This window comes from Solanum tuberosum, unplaced genomic scaffold, assembly GCF_000226075.1.
Source record: "Solanum tuberosum cultivar DM 1-3 516 R44 unplaced genomic scaffold, SolTub_3.0 scf00098, whole genome shotgun sequence".
Classification (NCBI taxonomy): Eukaryota; Viridiplantae; Streptophyta; class Magnoliopsida; order Solanales; family Solanaceae; genus Solanum; species Solanum tuberosum.
The window spans coordinates 1272882-1292968 of NW_006239026.1; the positions used below are offsets into that span (position 1 = coordinate 1272882).

Sequence of the window (20087 nt, forward strand, 5' to 3'; positions counted from 1 at the left end):
CTAGTTGGGCTTCTCTTAATTGAGCCCAAAATCAAGTGGGCCAGTCCATACCAAAATCAAAGCACCTTTCAAAGGGGTTCCAAATTTCAAGCAACAGAATAAAAAGTTCAAAAATGTAATATATATATATATAAAAAAAAAATTATTCCTATGTATACAGTGTAATTTCTCGACTAGCTCCGTTACCACCAAGGATTTGGTGAAATTCCTTTACCCTTAATTAGAAATATTGGTCTTAAGTTTGCGGATAAGAAAACCCTGGTACAGAGCGTTTCCCCTTCGGGAATGTCAGGATTAATTATGAATTTTGAACTTGCCATCAAATTCATAGCATGATTTAATTATTGGGTTACCTCCATCTTCAGTAAGAGATCTCGAGTTGAAGTTTTGAGAATGAACAAGTCTCTGATAGAGACACCTTCCTCCAAAGAAGAAGTCAGTATATGAAGTTTATGAATTCTATGACTAACGTGTAAATTAAGTTGATAAAAGAAACTTCTACTATCAACAAAAACTTCTTGACTTTCTACAACATGCATGTAATGACCTAATTAAATGCAATTCCTTGGACCCTCAAATGGAATAATATTTACTTCCTTCATTTCATTTTAGGTATTTTTATTTGATTGACCATAAAATACTTAAAATAAATAAATTGTAATCATAAATTAAACATTTGTATAATGTATCAAAATATTTCTTGAATTCGTGATCTTAAATAATATTGTGAGATGCTTACTATTTTTCTTTGTCAGAAGTGCTTTCCAAATAAGTATTTCCATAGAGTAGCAATTTGTTTTTAACTAATCAATTTGAAAAAACGCATTTATCAATACCGTTGCCTAGTTTTTGTTTGGCAAAGATTCCAAAGATATTTACTACTCCCTCCGTCCACTATTGTTTGTCAGGATAAGGTCATGCACAACCCTTAAGAAAAATTTAATATAAGGTGCAATTTGATAATATAGCCCTACTATCAATCATTATTAAATGGTTTGTACTTTTTGAAAATTGTAAAAACAACTTTTTTCATATTAAATTAGTCTTGTAACTTTAAAATGACTACTTTTTGAAATAAGTAGTTATGTAATCATTAAGGGTAGAATTGGAAAAAAGTGACTAATTATTTCTTGATTGTTTAAATTGACAATTAATTTTGGACATCTATTTTTAGTATACCTGACAAACAATAGTGGACGGAGGGAGTATTTCCAGAGAAAATACACTTTTTTCAACTTCTTCTCTTCTCAATAACATTTATTATTTTTTCCTAAAAGTTTAACAAAACATTCTAACTCTTTAAAATAAGCACCTTTAATTTTCTAAAAACTTAGCCAAACATTCTTCAAGTATAAAAATGATCTTATTTTTTAAAACAAAAAATAAACACGTAAATTGAAACAGAAGTCCTAAAGAAGACTTTGAAAATATTATTTTCTAGTCCACAAAAATAGTTTACTTTGAATAGTTATTAATCTTAGTTTTCTACAGAAACAAAATATAGTTGTTCAACATTAATGCACTTTATCATGATTAACTAATAAATAATTAAGGCCAAAACACAAATTAATTGATTATAGTTAGATAATACCTTCTTAAAGTGAAAATCTTAAGCGAATGATTATACACCTTTAATATGGTATTAAATTAGACACTACAACAAAAATAGCTTTTAGTGGCAACAAATATACACATTATCAAAGAGTAATACAAATTTTACCAAAATTAAAATATGTTTTTAATGACTATTCAATTATTGTTGTTAAATAATTACCGCTAAAGATCATTACATCATAACTCATAAGTCTTGAGGTTGTCTAACAAAAAGAGATTTGTCTATGCTTTAAAGCATAGAAAAAAAACCATTTTACATATGAAAATGACATGTTAGAGACATAATTAAAAAAAAATATCTATATTATATTATACTACTATTAAATTGAAGTTTAGTTGAGATGGATGACAACTTAGGTAATGGTTTGTCTTTCTACCAAAACTTCTTCTTGGTCAAAGAGCTCTCTTTTGACAAGTAGAGAATTTTTTATAAACACATAAATATTTATGACGTTTAAAAACACCAGTTTCAACAAGCTTATAGCCTAACAAAATATTTTTAGATCACACATTTAAAAAAGGCATAATACATAAATGTGCCCTTTAATTTGGCCTCATTTTACAATTATGTCCTCCAACTTTGTGTATGCATAAGTAGACACTTAAATTTGTATAAAATTGAACAAGTAGACACATGAGTCCGACATGATACAATACACGTAGGACACCATGTGATATGTAGGATGTCATTTAGGACATGTGTGTCTATTTGTTCAACTTTATACAAATTCAAGTGTCTACTTGTGCACACCCAAAGTTGAAGGGCATATATGTGATTTGAAGCCAAGTTAAAGGGCATGTATTATACCTTTAAAAACTACTCATTTTTTAAAAAAGATTTATGTTGAGACAAACTATGTCAGGTTAATTAAAAGGGAGTATCTTGTTTTCTTTTCCTAATACATGGATAGATGTCTTAACTTGTCCTTAATTAATAACTAACACATATTTATAATAGGCATAATACATAAACATGATCTGTAACTTAGTTTTAGCGGACAATTATGCCCTCCAACTTTGAGTGTGCACAAGTAGGCACTTAAACTTGTATAAAACTGAACAAGTAGACACATGTGTCCTACGTGGCATAGTACACGTAGGACACAAAATTGCCATGTAAGGTGCCATGTAGGACGAATGTGTCTATTTGTTCAATTTTATACAAGTTAAGTGCCTACTTGTGCATATAAAAAACTAAAGGTCATAGTTGTCAGTTGATGCCAAGTTAAGAGTTGTGTTTATGTTATTATGTATTATGCCTTTATAATATGACATTTAACTTGGCTTTGTTTGACATCTATGCCCTCCAACTTTGGGTGTGCATAAGTAAACACTTAAATTTGTATAAGATTGAAGAAGTAGACATACACATCCTATGTGGCATAATGCACGTAGTACACCATGTAGACACAAAATTTCCATGTAGGATGCCACATAAGACGAATGTGTCTATTTGTTCAATCTTTTACAAATTTAACTGCCTACTTGTGCATACTCAAAATAGGAGAGCATAAATACAAAATAAAGTTAAGTTAAAAGGGCATAGATCCAACTTTGAGATTGCACGGTTAGACACCTCAACTCATTCCCACATCATCCCACTTATGTCTAATGGGATGTTCCTAAGTTCTAAGTGTTGCATATGGTAGGATTTTTGGTCATTCGAGTAAATTTATTGTCTTGAAATATCCTTAACGTTTGCCTTATGGACAAAAATTAAAATTTCCTAAAGGAAAGACTAATTTTAACTTTTTTTTTTTGGTTAAAGCAGGATTTAACCCAGTTTATTAACTCGATCTATTTTGATTCGACGATATAAAACTTGTAGCCCCACCCAGTGGCGGAGCCACATGTAGTTGAGGGGTGTCGACCGACATTCCTTCGTCTCAAAATTACACTATGTAGCTAGAGTAAAAATATTTTTTATGTATATATATTACATATTGACACTCCTTAACTTCTACGTGATTTTACTTCTTTATATTTTAACACCTCTTAGTTAAAGTTCTGACTCCGCCACTGGCCTCACCATACCAATATAATAAGGAGGGGAAGTTTCTGTTAAAAGAGGCGCGTCCTTTCAAAGTCTTCATAGCTGATTTGCAACTGTTTTTTTTTTAGTCTTTTCTTTAGAAAAAAATGCACACAAATAATCTTCTTTTTTTTCACTTCTTTTTTCTAGTTGACTTCTCTCACAAATTTATTAATATAATCGACATTTTCATTTCCATTTTGATTCATTCATCAAAAAATAAAAAATTAAAAAAATTCCCTTCTTTTTTATACCTTCATTTTCTCTCTGTTTCTTCATTACTCTGTTTCTACAACTTTGACAACAGCTGATCAGTTTGCCTCGACGATCTCTCTTCGTCGAGTCTAAATTCGACAAATTCTGAGCGCTCAGTGCTCAGAGGATCGAACTTTGTGAGTGTTGCTTTTTTTTTTCTTCCTTATTCTGTTTTTATCACTGATATGCAAATTATGTCTTAGTTTCTGAGCTGAGGGTCTATCGAAAATAGTTTCTCTACTTTCATTAGTTAAGAGTAAGGCTGGATACATTCTACCATCACTAGACTCCACTTGTGGGATTACATCGAGTATGTTGTTGTTGTTGTTTTAGTGCGGAACCGTTATTTAATATTGGGAAAATGCATAAGTACCCAAACCTATGCCCAAAATTCCAGAGACACACTTATACTATACTAAGGTCCTATTACCCCTGAACTTATTTTATAAATAATTTTCTACCCCTTTTTGGCCTACGTGGCACTATCTTCTGGGCCCAGCGCGTGTTGACAATTTTTTCAAGCTATCTGGTTGATAGTGTCACGTAGGCCGAAAAGGGGTAGAAAATTATTTATAAAATAAGTTCAGGGTAATAAGACCTTAGTATAGTATAAGTGTGTTTCTGAGATTTCGAGCATAGGTTAGGGCTACTTATGCATTTTCCCTTTAATATTTGTTAATAAAAAAAATACTTGAAATTTTCCTAAGGAGTAAATGAACATAAGAGAAAACCATGTTTCCGGTGGATGTTCTGTCTTTAACCAGAGGTGTCGGATTTTGAACTTTAGGAAATAAAAGAGAAATCTGTTCAGCTGTGTGAAAAAACGATTGCTCATTTCACTGGTATTGAAGATTTTTGTATAAAATCTGCAAAAATGAAGATTAACAATAATACAGTTTTGACTTAAATTAAATAGAACCAAATTTTCCATCTGAACGCTAAATATTTAATATTGTTTGTTTGCTCAACACCTGAATATATAAAACTTGTCAATATTTAAAAATTAATAAACGATATTATTGTTGGATCTAACTCAACCCCAAAAGTCAGCTCAAGCAGAAAGTATTATCCAAGTCCATATAAACAGGTCTAACTCAATGTAGGATTCTAATATTCCCTTCATGCCCGGGCCCAAACTGGGGTGTGGATCAGGTGCCTGAACATGAATGAATATGACTTTGTTACCATGTAAAAATATGACATCTGGGCTTAACTCAATCCCAAAAGCTAGCTCAAGAGGAGATGGTTGCCCAAATCCATATAAACATGTCACTAGTCTATTCCCCAACCAATGTGCCTCGGTCCAAGATGTGCACTCACCGAACTGGTTTGGGCCCGTTATAAGGCTTGAACAATCTCCTCCCTTTGACCTAGCTTTTGGAGTGTGAGTTAGGCCCAAGGCCTAATCCATGAATGTGCACGCACTGGACTTGGTTGGGCTCCTTGTAAGGCGTGAACAATCCTCTTCTCTTTGAGCTAGCTTTTGGAGTGTGAGTTAAGCCCAAAGCCTAATTTGACAATTACATAATTCATTTAATACTATATCAAGAAGAGAAGTGGTTTGTGGTGGTCTTGGGTAGTAGTTAACAGTAGTGGTTAACGATAGTGGTTGTCAGTTGATGGTGGTAGTTGGTCGTGGTTACGGATAATTGTGGTTGATAGTAATGATAGCTAATGATGGTAGTGACTAATATGGTGATTATTGACGATATATAGTAGTGACTGATGTAATGATTGGTGTCTATTTTTGTCAGTTAAATGTTACATCAATTAGTCCTCTTACATTGTTTTCTCTGTTGTACAGTTCATTTGGCAAAATGGAGATACCATCCCCTTCAATTTTATGTAGCCTCTTTGTTATTGTGTTGATCCTACTTCTACCAGATACATCAGTGTGTGAACCAAGATCGCAGACCGTCCAGATCACATGTAGTACTCAACTCGAGCATAATACGACAGCTTTTGTCCCAAATTTTGTTGCAGTTATGGAAACTATAAGCCAACAAATGAGAACTAGAGGATATGGAGTTGCAGTTTCTGGCACTGGACCAGACACTAACTTTGGACTTGCCCAATGCTATGGTGATCTTTCTTTACTCGACTGCGTGTTATGCTATGCTGAAGCACGAACGGTTCTGCCCCAGTGCTTCCCTTATAACGGAGGGCGAATTTATCTTGATGGATGCTTTATGCGAGCGGAGAATTACACATTCTATGATCAGTATTTAGGTCCAGAGGACAGACATGTATGTGGAAACAGGACGACAAAGGGTACATTGTTCCAACAGAACGCTAGGCTAGCCATTCAGCAAGCAGTTGTAGATGCACCGACTAATAATGGTACTGCACGTGCTCAAGTGTCGGTGCCTGGTCCTTCTAACGAGACAGCTTATGTTCTCGCTGATTGTTGGAAGACGCTGAGCGTGAATTCCTGTGCAGCGTGTTTGCAAAATGCATCTGAATCCATGTTGGGATGCTTGCCTTGGTCAGAAGGTAGAGCTCTGTACACTGGATGCTTCATGAGGTATTCCGATACAAATTTTCTCAATGCTATTTCTGTCAGTGAAGGTTCGTCATCAGGAGGTAATTTTTGCTCACCTTCTGTCCTGGTTTGCCAGTTTTTTATTGACTGAACGCGTAATATATCAGATAAGTGGTCTGTTTTTCTTTCAAATGACGATATTGTAGGAAGTGTTGTTGTCATTGTAATCATTGTTGTTAGCTCCATGGTCGTATTGGGAGTAGGTGCTGTCATTGGTATTTATGTCTGGAAGAACAAACAAATCCAGAAGAAGAGAAAAGGTAAATCCTTTTGTGTCAAATATTAGTGATTAAGTCATTAGGATATCAATGATGAACATGTATTGTATCTTTATGATAATATTTACCTGAGAATATAGCGCGCGATCATTTGCACACAACTGTACTGAAAGCAATTTTCAAGAACTAACTCGAGGCATTATGGTCTACTCATGCTTTTCCGGGAAAATTTGAACTTTGTAGGTGCAAATGACGCGGAGAAATTAGTGAAGATCCTTCATGACAACAGCTTGAACTTCAAGTATTCTACGCTTGACAAAGCCACAGGGTCATTTGACGAGGCCAATAAGCTCGGGCAAGGTGGATTTGGCACCGTTTATAAGGTATGAAATGGTTGAAAAGTTGTAATGCAATACTAGAAGTGTTATGTTAAACAAAGTCCGAGGCGCGGTTTATTGCAGGGTGTTTTGGCAGATGGCAGAGAGATTGCTGTCAAAAGGCTGTTCTTCAACAACAAACACAGAGCTGCAGATTTTTATAACGAGGTTAACATAATCAGTAGCGTTGAGCACAAGAATTTGGTAAGGTTATTGGGATGCAGCTGCTCAGGACCGGAAAGTCTTCTTGTGTACGAGTTCCTCCCTAACCAGAGTCTTGATCGCTTCATATTTGGTAAGTAACCGGACTTTGCAACAACACAACTACTCCTCGGTCCCAAAAAAGTTGGGATCAGCTATATGAATCTATACTATTCCATTTAAGCAAAACTCATTTCATATTTGGTTCAAATCTTTAAATTGACAGATTCTATCAAAGGTAAAGCTCTAAACTGGGAGAAAAGATTTGAGATAATCATAGGGACCACGGAAGGTTTGGTATACCTGCACGAAAACACAAAGACACGAATAATTCACAGAGACATAAAAGCAAGCAACATCCTGTTGGACTCGAGGTTCCGTGCAAAGATTGCTGATTTTGGGTTGGCAAGGTCATTCCAAGAAGACAAGAGTCACATAAGCACTGCCATTGCTGGCACATTGTTAGTATTTCTTCGTCTCGTCTTCTACTTTTGTCGCGTAAAAGTATATGAAAACTAATATGGTACAATATGTGCAGAGGATATATGGCTCCAGAATACATAGCACATGGCCAATTAACAGAAAAAGCAGATGTTTACAGCTTTGGAATTCTTCTACTCGAAATCGTTACTGGAAGGCAAAATAACAGGAGCAAACACGTCGAATACACAGACAGCTTAGTTTCCATTGTAAATTTTTATCATACTACAATATTTTCAATCTTGAAGAACTTATTGCATATTGGTCTTAACTCTTATATTCGATGAAATTAACAGGCGTGGGAGCACTTTCAACGCGGGATAGTGGAGAAGCTGTTTGATCCAAATCTCATGTTGAATAACAACCATACAATCAATGTGAAAAATGAGGTCGCGAGAGTCTTACATGTGGGACTTTTGTGCACTCAAGAGATCCCAACGTTACGTCCATCCATGTCTAAGGCATTACAAATGTTCGTCAAGAAAGATGAAGAGTTGCCTCCTCCTACTAATCCGCCATTCGTGGATGAGAAAACCATGGAACTTCACGACCCTTGGGACAAGTACTTGCTTAAACAAGGCGATTCTGCTTCGATTGCCAACTTATCTCACAGTTCTTTTTACCCCAGATGATGATATCTCTGTGCTCCTGAACTGAAAGTGATGTAAAAATTATAGTTATCTCAAGCATATATATCATTTCACCTCGTGTTCTTGTAGGAGACTTCATCGTTATCGAGCAGTTAGTTACAACAACAACGACAACTATGTTTCTGTCTCAAACAAGTTGAGCTCGGCTATTTTAGTTAATTAAAAAAATACATGCAAATGATCTCAATTTTTTGTTGAAGTTATCTAAGATTCTATGTTATCTTGGTAGAGGTTAAAAGATAAACTATGGGATGTAACAGAATCAATGTAATGCATTTTGGGTAGAAATAGAATAGATGTAAACTCTATTTTTATGACAATAAGAAACAATTATTATATGTACATTGTGAAATCATGAAATGCTCAACTTTCTTTTGATTACACGTGTTCAAGGCACATATTGACAAGAGGTTTAAGATGTCAAATCTTCAAAAACGCTTTGTCGGAAAGGTAAAGACTAAATAACCCCAATATTTCATACGTATAGATTTTTTTCATATATATAAAATAAAAATTAATAAATAAATTCCTATTTTTCATCATATGTTATAGTGATGGTAATTATTAAGCAATTTTAATTTATTTTTGACTTATGATAAGAGTACTGATTCTTTTGTAATAATTTTCACAAATTTTTTCAAAATTAAATGCATTATAATAGAATATTCCTTGCGATTTTGATATATTGTAATGCTATTCATTGATCAATTGAAAATTAACTATGCTATCATGACACTAAAAATGTATATATAAAGTGCATAACACAAATATAATGTGATGCTATTTATTGATTAATTTATTTGACCAATAATATAAAGTTAATAAATAATATTAAAGAATTGAAATAATAGATAACGTGATAACGATATGCAAAAACTATTTGTTTTATAATATTCAAAGGTTATGCACATGACGTTACAAGAATATTATTATAATTAGTAAAGATAATGATGAATTTAGAAAAACAAATTTAAAATAAGGATTATTCCATTCCAAGTGGCAGCCTAATACCAAGGCACTTGGTAGTTTTAGAACAAGACTAAAACAAAAAATAATGATTTATAATTAAAAATTCATTTAAAAATGTCATGACAAAAAATGAAAGAAGAAGAAAATATTATAAATCCGTATTTTGCAACATAGTGCCACATGTTATCATCAAGATAATTCTCGACTTTTCAGTTTGAATATTTTAAAAGAAGATTATCTTCAAAACAAATAATTTTATAGATAATTATATAAAAATTTGTCAAATAAAATTGTAAGAAACACCAACGGAAAGTTATATATTATTAATAATTTGCAGATTTTCTAAAGAAATAAATTTATTAATTAAAAAAAAAACTAAAATATTTCATCAAATGTTTTATTTTTTAAAATCTACATCGATAATAATTTGAAAATTAAAATATATTAAACAAAAATAACGTTATAGACAAAAAATAATAATATCAAACACAATTGATTTAATCAAAATAAAAGAAGCAAAAGATATATTTCAAATTTTGTTTTGCTTCTTTAATAGAAAAAATAGAACATTACTAAAAAAATGGAGCAATTTTAATTTTGATTTACGATATTTAAATCATAGGAGAAGACTTAAAAATTACTATTACTCTCAATTTTTTCATTTACTCTCTGCAGATAACTAAATTCTTACTCATATAATTCTCTATCTCAAATTTTTTTGTTTATATAATATGCATTATTTTTATCTTTTGTAGTGCCTAAATTTTTCATAATTCTTGATACTAACTATTCATATGAGGAGGTTGAACACTGCATTTATTATATCGAAACGTGTGAATAATAAAATATAAAAATATTATAAGTGAATAATAAAATTTATACAATAATTTTAATTCTAAAATTATGATATTTAAAAATATCCGCACAATGCGCGGGTATAAATACTAGTAGTATAAAAAGCCACTTTGATAATTTTCATCAATAAAACAAATTTTACTTTCTTTTTTATTCCTTCATCTTCTCCTCTTTTATCTCTGTTTCTACAACTTTGACAGCAACTGATCAGTTTTCACCGGCGATCTTTCTTTTCCGATTCAAAATTCCGGCGAAATCAGATCGACCAGTGCTCCGAAGGACTTTGTAAGTTTTGTTTCCTCCTACTTATTCTGTTTTCAATTTTATACAAGTTAAAATGATATATATATATATTTATTTATTTATTTATTTATTATGCATTTTGCAAAGTGTTTTGTTTTTTTGGATAAGGCACAATAATCCTAGATTATGATCGAAAGCTTAAAGAAACACTTTAATTAAATTATGGTCCTATTACCTCCAAACTAATTTTTTTTGTAATTTTATACACTTTTTAGCTTACATGGCACACTCCATGACTCTACGTAGTTGAGGCGTGTGGGAGATGTTTAGATGCCACATAAGCAAAAAGGTGTACAAAATTATAAAAAAAAAGGTTCAAGGTAATAGGATCTTTTACCTTAATTTAGTTAAGGTGTGCTTATGAGATTTTGAGAATAATTGTGCCTTATTGTTTTTTTAAAAAAAGAGCATTTTTGATGAGAAATCATTTGTGTTTGGCCAAGTAATGTTGATCAAGAAGTGTTTCTTGGATGAAGTTATCTTTCTAAAACCTTTTATTGTTTCAAGGGAAAAAGTACAAGTACCCCTAGCCTATGACCGAAATCTCAGAAACTCCACACAGTTGAGGCGAGTGAGAGATATTTGGATGTCATGTAAGTCAAAAGGTGTATAGAATTACAAAAAAAATGAGTTCAGGGGTAATAGGACGTTAGTTTAGTTAAGGTGTGTCTGAGATTTCGGTCATAGTCTAGGGGGCACTTGTACCTTATCCCTTGTTTAAAAGTTATTTTGACTTAAAATCACCTGAAATAAGTCAATACACACATGTTGTAAGTAAGTTTTCTCAAGAGTGTTTTTCAAAAAAGTAGTTTAAATTTAAAACTTTTTTTTAAATTTTCGAAAAACAACTTCTGTTGCTCCTTGAAAACACTTTTTTTCTTCTAAAAGTTTGGTCAAATACTTCAGTTATATAAAAGACACTTAACCTTGTATAAAATTGAACAAGTAGACACACATGCCTTTGTAGCATAATACACGTAGGACGCCATGTAGGACAGAAAATTGCTATATAGGATGCCATGTAGAACGAATGCGTCTATTTGTTTAATTTTATACAAGTATAAGTGTCTACTTGTACACAACCAAAGTTAAAGGTCTTAGTTGTCGGCTGAAGTCAAGTTAAGAGTCATGTTTATGTATTATGCCTTTATAAAATAAGCAATTTTGACCTTCCAAATCTGCTCGTTTCTTTTCTTTTTTCTTATTCAGTTTACTTGAAATTTGGTGGAACACCTAAAGACCAACCTAAATTAAGCATGAATTATTAGTTGAATGCCTAAACTATCATAGTCTTAATTACCCTAAAAGGATGGGATTGTGCAGGATAAAAACTATCAAATAGCCAAGTTCGGGGGTGATTTAGAATTCTAATAGTTCAGGGTGCAACTAATAATTTGTGTAAAGTTTAAGGGGCCACAATTATTCTACCTTGGAAAAAGAATATTTATTAGCCATCAACTATTTTGAGTTGTGTATTACATCTTCTTCGAACCAACAACGTAAAAGAAAAATTAGTTGAAACTCCATTACATTTAGTCAAGTAAAATTTCTAGCCTAAACAATGGAGTTCAAAGTTTAGACGAAGTTCTGAGGTATTATGCCATTTGAATTACCCCGTCTGTTTTTACTAATATTAAGACATCCAAATTTGAATACACATCTCAATATTAAGATATGTATTAAGATTAAGATGTTTGAATATAAATATATATTGTCTTATTGAGATATGAATACTAAATAACTGAATTTATAAAATTTATCTTTAATTAAAAATTAATAAATATAAAATACTTTATCAGAACATATGTGCAACGCACGTGTTGAAAAACTAGTTATCTAATAAGTGAGATATCTCGATCCCTAATCACTTTATCAGAACATATGTCCAACACGCAAATTAAAAGAGAAGTATCTTTTTTCTTTCTCCTCTTTATTATTTTAGTTTTGGCATTAAGTAAAGTAGATTACGAAAGCAGCCCCACAAATATCTTTTAAAAGTCTTTCAAAGAAGTACTGGTTTTAGTCTTGAGTTTGAAAAATTCTAACAACAATTTTTTTTTACTTTTCAGCTTTAATTTGTTTGTCTAATTTTGTCTTGATAGAAAATATTTAAAAAATTATATATTTTTAAAATATTGTGATTTTAAATTAAAAATAGATAAAATATACCAAATAAGGAGTTGATGGACTAAAACAAAAAATAGGACAAACAACTTGAAATTGAAACGGAGAGAGTTCAAAGTTTCTTGTTCGATTTTTATTGAGTATAAAATCATCTCTATCAGGAAATATTTTACCACAACATACATTTTTTAAATATGAATTCAAATTTAATCGATTTCAATACAGATAAGATAACGTTATTTTGACACCAAATTGGGATGCCAAAAACAGTATAAAAGGACTTCTCTCACAAAGCCACTTAGATTCATTTTCATCAATAAAACAAATTTTCCTTCTTTTTTGTTCCTTCATTTTCTTCTCTTTTCTCTCTATTTCTTCATCACTCTGCTTCTATAACTTTGACAGCAACTGATCAGTTTTCACCGGGCGATCTTTCTTTTCCGACTTGAAATTCCGGCGAAATCAGATCGTTTAGTGCTCAGAAGGACTTTGTGAGTTTTTTTTCTCCTCCTGCTTACTACCTCCGTCCACTTTTAATTGTCATGATTTCTTTTTTTAGAGTCAAACGATTTGTATTTTTTCATCATATTGATATACAAAAAATTGCAAGTTATAATACTCTTCCTATAGTTTTTGAATATCTAAATTTTTTACTTAAAATATTGAATTAATGTAATCTAATTTCACTTTGAAAATTAGTTAAATTGACTTTCGAAAAATGCAATATGACAATTAAAAGTGGACAGAGGGGTATCTTGTTTTCACTAAGATTATTAGGCTATTTGGCCAAATTTATAAATTTAGTTAATTTTTTAAGGTACAATACATAAACGTATCCTTTAACTTCACCTTAGCCAACATATGTATCTTTAACTTGTATAAAATTGAATAAATAGATACATTCGTTCTACGTGGCGTATTACATGACAATGTTCTATATGTATTAGGGCATATAGAATACATGTTTCTTGTTTAATTTTATATAAGTTAAAAGTGTCTATTTGTTCATATCCAAAATTACAGTGCATAGATATAAGTTAAGGGCATATGTATGTATTATGCCTTTTGTAAATTTATTTATTTTTTAGAAAAATAAAGTATTTTTTGATGAGAAATCATTTGTGTTAGGCCAATTAATGTTGATCTAGCTTTTAGAGGTGTTTCTTGGATGGAGTTGTCTTTCCCTTTTTATTGTTTAAAAGTTATTTTAGCTTAAAATCATCCGAAATAATTCAATCCATACATGTTGTAAGTTTTCTCAAGTGTTTTTCAAAAAAGTAGTTAAATTTAAAACTTTTTTTTTTAATTTTTGGAAAACAACTTCTGTTGTTCCCTGAAAACACCTTTTTTCTTTTAAAAAGTTTGGTCAAATACTTCACTTTTATAAAAGGCATAATACATAAATATGTTTTTTAATTTGGCTTCAACTGACATTTATACCCTCCAACTTTGAGTGTGCACAAGTAGACATTTAAATTTGTATAAAATTAAACAAGTAGACATACGTGCCTACGTGGCATAATACCACATAGGACGCCACGTAGGACACAAAATTGTCATGTAGGACGAATGTATTTATTTGTTTAATTGTATACAAGCTTAAGTGTCAACTTATGCACACCCAAAATTAAAAGTCATAGTTGTTCGCTGAAACCGAGTTAAAGGTCATGTTTATATATTATACCTTTATAAAATAAGCACTTATTTTTTGAAAAAAAGAAGCACTTGTGACCTTCCAAATCTTCTCTATTCTTTTCTTTTTTCTTATTCAGTTTACTTGAAATTTGGTGAAACACCTAAAGACCAACCTAAACTTAGCATGAATTATTAGTTGAATGCCTAAACTATCAGTGGTCTTAATTACCCTAAAAGGATGGCATTATGTGGGGACTATCACATAGACAAGTTCGAGGGTGATTTAGAATTCTAATAGTTCAGGTGTGCAACTAATAATTCGTGTAAAGTTTAAGGGGCAACAAATATTCTACCTTGAAAAAAGAATATTTATTAGCCATCAACTATTTTGAGTAGTGTATTACGTCTTCTTCGAACCAACAATGTAAATTAGTTGAAACTCCATTACATTTAGTCAAGTAAAATTTCTAGCCTAAACAATGGAGTTCAAAGTTTAGGCGAAGTTCTGAGGTATTATGCCATTTGAATTACCCTGTCTGTTTTTACTAATATTAAGACATCCAAATTTGAATACACATCTCAATATTAAGATATATATTAAGATTAAGATGTTTGAATATAAATATATAATGTTGTATTGAGATATGAATACTAAATAACTGAATTTATAAAATTTGTCTTTAATTAAAAATTAATAAATATAAAATTCAAATAAAATGTTGATTAATCTAATACTATATAATCAAATTATTTTAGAAACTTTATATGATTGTTGGTGGTGATGGTGATCAGGTGATGGCTAATAGTGGTGATTGTGGGTGTCAATTGCGGATTGTCATTGGCGATAATGTTGGTTGATGCTAGTGATGATGGTGGCAATAAAGGAACAACCGTACTTAACATGAGTGAGATCTGAATGGTTAAGACTTAAACCTTAAAAAGGCACATATAATGACTAAAATCCAAAGGATTAAGACTCAGACATTCATTAAATGCAAACAGACGCGGCCTATGTTGTTTTTCTTACACTGTTTTCTATGCTTTACAGCTCATCTGGCAAAATGGAGGGAGCTACCCCTTCAGTTTTATGTAGTCTCTTTGTTGTCATGTTGATCCTACTTCTACCAGCTACATCAGTGGCTGAACCAAGATCCCAGATAATCCAGCTGATACGTGGCAACAGATTGACAGCTTCCGTCCCAAATTTTGTTGGTACAATGGAAACGTTGAGTGAACAAGTGAGAGCTAGAGGATATGGAGTAGCAGTTACTGGCACTAGACCCGGTGCTACCTATGGAATTAGCCAATGCTATGGTGATCTATCATTACTCGACTGTGTCTTATGCTTCTCTGAAGCTCGAACGGTTCTGCCCCAGTGCTTCCCTTATAACGGGAGAATTTATCTTGATGGCTGCTTTATGCGAGTGGAGAATTACATGTTCTATGACCAGTATTTAGGTCCAGAGGACATGCATGTATGTGGAAACAGGACGACCAAGGGTACATTGTTCCAACAGAACGCTAGGCAAGCCATTCAGCAAGCAGTTGTAAATGCACCGACTAATAATGGTACTGCACGTGCTCAAGTGTCAGTGCCTGGTCCTTCCAATGAGACAGCTTATGTTCTCGCCGATTGTTGGAAGACGCTGAGCGCAAATTCCTGTGCAGCGTGTTTGCAAAATGCATCTGCATCCATGTTGGGATGCTTACCTTGGTCAGAAGGTAGAGCCCTTTACACTGGATGCTTCATGAGGTATTCTGATACAAATTTTCTCAATGCTATTTCTGCCAGTGGAGGCTCATCATCAACGGGTAATTTTAACTCTTTTTTCGTCCTGGTTTGCCTGTTATTTACCGACTGAACTGTAATTTTGCTGATAAATGGTCTTTTTTTTTTACGTTCAAATCACCATATTGCAGGAAAAGTTGTAGTCATTGTCATTGTTGTTGTTAGTTCCGTTGTCGTTTCGGGAGCAGCTGCTTTTGTTGGTTTTAGTGTCTGGAAGAACAAACAAATCCAGAAGAAGAGAAAAGGTAAATACTTTTATGCGAAAATTTAGTTATAAAAGTCATTAGGATAGTTAAATGATGTACATATATTGTATCTGTATTCTAAAACTTAGAATTAAAAAATTGAACTTTTTAGGTGCAAATGATGTTAAGAAATTAGTGAAGATCCTTGATCAAAACAACTTGAACTTCAAGTATTCGACACTTGACAAAGCCACGGGTTCATTTGATGAGGCCAACAAGCTCGGACAGGGTGGATTTGGCACGGTTTATAAGGTATGTAATGGTTGAATGTAGTGTGATTATGTTAACATCAATGCAAGAAGTGTTGGCAATTAGATAGAGTCTGAGTCACATTTTGTTGCAGGGTGTTTTGGCAGACGGGAGAGAGATCGCTGTCAAAAGGCTGTTCTTCAACAACAAACACACAGCTGCAGATTTTTATAACGAGGTTAACATAATCAGTAGCGTCCAGCACAAAAATTTGACAAGGTTATTGGGGTGCAGCTGCTCAGGAACGGAAAACCTTCTTGTATACGAGTTACTCCCTAACCAGAGTCTTGATCGCTACATATTTGGTAAGTAACTGGACTTTAACTACGTGTCCGTCCCAAACAAGTTGGGGTTTAGCTAAACAAACCCTCACTATTCTATTTAAGCTAAACTCATGTATATCATTGCACCAACTAAAAAAAAAAGTACAAATAAGTTAAACATAGGTAACCGACTTTGCATTAAGCTAAGACTAAGTGTTGTGTTTTCACATAACCAGCACATGACTTTGTCATGTATATTGATTCTAACCTTAAAATTTGACAGACCCTATTAAAGGTAAAACTCTAAATTGGAAGAAAAGATTTGAGATAATTATAGGGACAGCAGAAGGATTGGTATACCTTCACGAGAACACAGAGACACGAATAATTCACAGAGACATAAAAGCAAGCAACATCCTGTTGGACTTGAGGCTCCGTGCAAAGATTGCTGATTTTGGGTTGGCAAGGTCATTCCAAGAAGACAAGAGTCACATAAGCACTGCCATTGCTGGCACATTGTTAGTATTTCTTCGTCTCGTCTTCTACTTTTGTCGCGTAAAAGTATATGAAAACTAATATGGTACAATATGTGCAGAGGATATATGGCTCCAGAATACTTAGCACGCGGTCAGCTAACAGAAAAAGCAGACGTTTACAGCTTTGGAGTTCTTCTACTAGAGATTGTTACTGGAAGACAAAATAACAAGAGAAAAAATGACGAAGATACAGTTAGCTTAGTTTCCAATGTAATTTCTGATCAATCACTTCTCTGAAGAACCAAAATTTCAATCTTGGAGAACATATTTGTCCATTGATCTTAACTTTATTGAATGAATTCAACAGGTGTGGGAGCACTTTCAACGCGGTATAGTGGAGGAACTGTTCGATCCGAATCTCATGTTGCATAACTACCATACAATCAATGTGAAAAATGAGGTTGCGAGAGTGTTACATGTGGGACTTTTGTGCACTCAAGAGATTCCATCATTACGGCCATCCATGTCTAAGGCATTACAAATGTTCGTGAAGAAAGACGAAGAGTTGCCTCCTCCTACTAATCCGCCATTCGTGGATGAGAAAACCATGGAACTTCACGACCCTTGGGATAAGTACTTGCTTAAACAAGGCGATTCTGCTTCGATTGCCAAACTTATCTCACAGGTTCTTTTTACCCCAGATGATGATATCTCTGTGCTCCTGAACTGAAAGTGATGTAAAGATTATAGTTATCTCAAGCATATCATTTCGCCTCGTGTTCTTGAAGGAAACTTCATCGTGATCGAGCAGTTAGTTACAACAACGACAACTATGTTTCTGTCCCAAACAAGTTGAGGTCGGTAATATGAATTCTCAGTATTCCACAACTCATGATCAAGCAGTTAGTTGTAAGTTCAAAACTTCATAATACATTTTTCAATTTTTTCATGTATTATTTGTCAATTAGGAAAATATTTTATCTAGGAAAACAAGCTCCACAAGACGCAAGTGACAACCCAACTATGCGTAAGTGCAAGGGCAGAGGTAGGTAGGGTCGAAGGTGTTCATCTGAACCCCCTTCAATAGAAAATTATTCTATTTATACATGTTTTAATTTTTATTTTTTTTATGTATATACAATAACCTCTTCGATTTCTTCACAGGGGCGGAGCTAGGTGGGGGTTCGTGGGTTCGGAAGAACCCAATAGCTTTTCCGTAGATCTTGTATTTGTACCAAAAAATTCAATAAATATATATATGTATATTAACTCGTGAACCCCTAACAAAACTGATTGACAACTTAGTGGTAAGGAAGAGGCTGTGAAAATGCTTTCCACACTAGAGTTGTGGGCTCAAATCCACTATCAACAAAAAGTTTAGAACCTCCCAATTCCTAATCCTAGCTCCGCCTCTGTAATAAATTCTTCATGTATTTACTTTTTTTATATTTTGAATTCTTGGATGAAAATGCTAGCTCCGCCACTGCCTAATAAGTGAGATATCCACATTCCTAATCACTTTATCAAAACGTATATCCTTACATGTTAATTTCGTGTCAAATCAAACAACGTCACACAAATTAAAAGGAGAAGTATCTTTTTTCTTCTCCCCTCTTTATTATTTTGGTATGGGCAGTAAGTAAAGTAGTTAGGAAACCGGCCCCACAAATATCTATTAAAGTCTTTCAAAGTAGTATTCAAACAACAATGTCTTTCCTCTTGTTGACTTCTCTCAACAATTTTTTAACTTTCTCCGTATTAATTTGTTTGTTTAGTTTTGACTTGACATTAAGGGTCCAGTTGGCCATGAGATATAAATTATGATCTGAAATCATTAAATAGAGTTGGAGTTTTGTTTGGACATGTGATTTGGACTTTTTATGTTGTTTATTTTATCATAAACATAAAAATCCTATAAGTTATAAAACTATTAAAATTGTCTCAATTCTTTATTCAATCTTACCAAATAAGCAAAGTTTATAAAATTCCATAATACATCACAAAGATATTTTTAAAAATACAGTATTTATTGATCAAACTTTAATTCAATTAAAAAAATAAAATTAAACATATATAAGTTGTGGTGTACTAGGCTTAAATATAGTTCAGCCACATAGTACATTCAATCTTCTCAGTTGAACTTGCATTTCTCGTTCATATGACTGATAAGACAAACCAACATTGCTACTTTGAGCCATTTATGGTCAATTTGGTTGGTAAATTAATTTGATAAAAAATAATGAATTTGGTGAATATAAATGGTAAAGTAGAAACTGATTTGAAGTAGTAATAAATTATATGTTAGTGAGAATAATCATTATATGAGATGTATATGATTTAAAAAGTAATGATATGAATTATAAATTTTATTTACATATGAAATAAATGGTTAGCAGTATAAATGTGATGTTTTACAAAATATAAATTTGTGAGTCAATTTTTGTATTTGAAAAATCTCAAATTTTGATTTTTGGAAAATTTTAGATTTCATCTCGAGATGAAATAAACAGGAAATCATATGTCCAAACGCCTACCAAATTTATTATTGTGAATATTATGAACTTAGATTAAAAATATATAAAACATACCAAAATATTGTTTAATCTTGTGGCCTTATATATATCGTATAGAAAATTAGAAATAAAGAGTTGACAGACTAAAATAGAAAGTTAGACAAACAAATTAAAATTAAAACATAAAATTCAAAATGATAAATACTTTTTCATCCTAAACTAAAAGTTTCTTGTTCGAGTTTTATTGGGTATAAAATTATCCTTGTTAGAAAATATTTTAGCCCAATATAAAAAATT

The 20087-nt window shown here is 32.4% G+C and overlaps 2 protein-coding genes across 9 annotated transcripts; both read left to right on the forward strand.

Moving 5' to 3' along the window:
• Nucleotides 1-3873: 3873 nt before the first annotated feature.
• Nucleotides 3874-8661, forward strand: LOC102596000 (cysteine-rich receptor-like protein kinase 2). Its single transcript, XM_006348457.2, has 8 exons — nt 3874-4038; nt 5706-6484; nt 6590-6703; nt 6905-7044; nt 7123-7333; nt 7466-7700; nt 7778-7928; nt 8016-8661. Exons 2-8 carry the CDS (start codon nt 5719-5721, stop codon nt 8349-8351), a joined length of 1953 nt encoding a protein of 650 aa, XP_006348519.1. The 5' UTR covers nt 3874-4038; nt 5706-5718; the 3' UTR covers nt 8352-8661.
• A 1675-nt stretch (nt 8662-10336) lies between these two features.
• LOC102594780 (cysteine-rich receptor-like protein kinase 2) lies at nt 10337-18668 on the forward strand. 8 transcript variants are annotated; one of them, XM_015309251.1, is made up of 9 exons: nt 10337-10478; nt 13026-13111; nt 15048-16067; nt 16176-16289; nt 16402-16541; nt 16633-16843; nt 17085-17319; nt 17397-17547; nt 17645-18668. In XM_015309251.1, the coding sequence occupies exons 3-9, from the start codon at nt 15248-15250 to the stop codon at nt 18005-18007; spliced, it is 2034 nt and encodes a 677-aa protein (XP_015164737.1). In that variant the 5' UTR covers nt 10337-10478; nt 13026-13111; nt 15048-15247; the 3' UTR covers nt 18008-18668. The 8 variants fall into 8 exon arrangements, 5 of the variants coding, with proteins under 5 accessions (XP_015164737.1, XP_015164738.1, XP_015164739.1 ...); XM_015309254.1 differs by having other exon boundaries at nt 10403-10478; nt 15304-16067; XR_001473557.1 differs by lacking the exon at nt 10337-10478 and having other exon boundaries at nt 12926-13111; nt 17645-18322; nt 18442-18668.
• Nucleotides 18669-20087: the final 1419 nt, after the last annotated feature.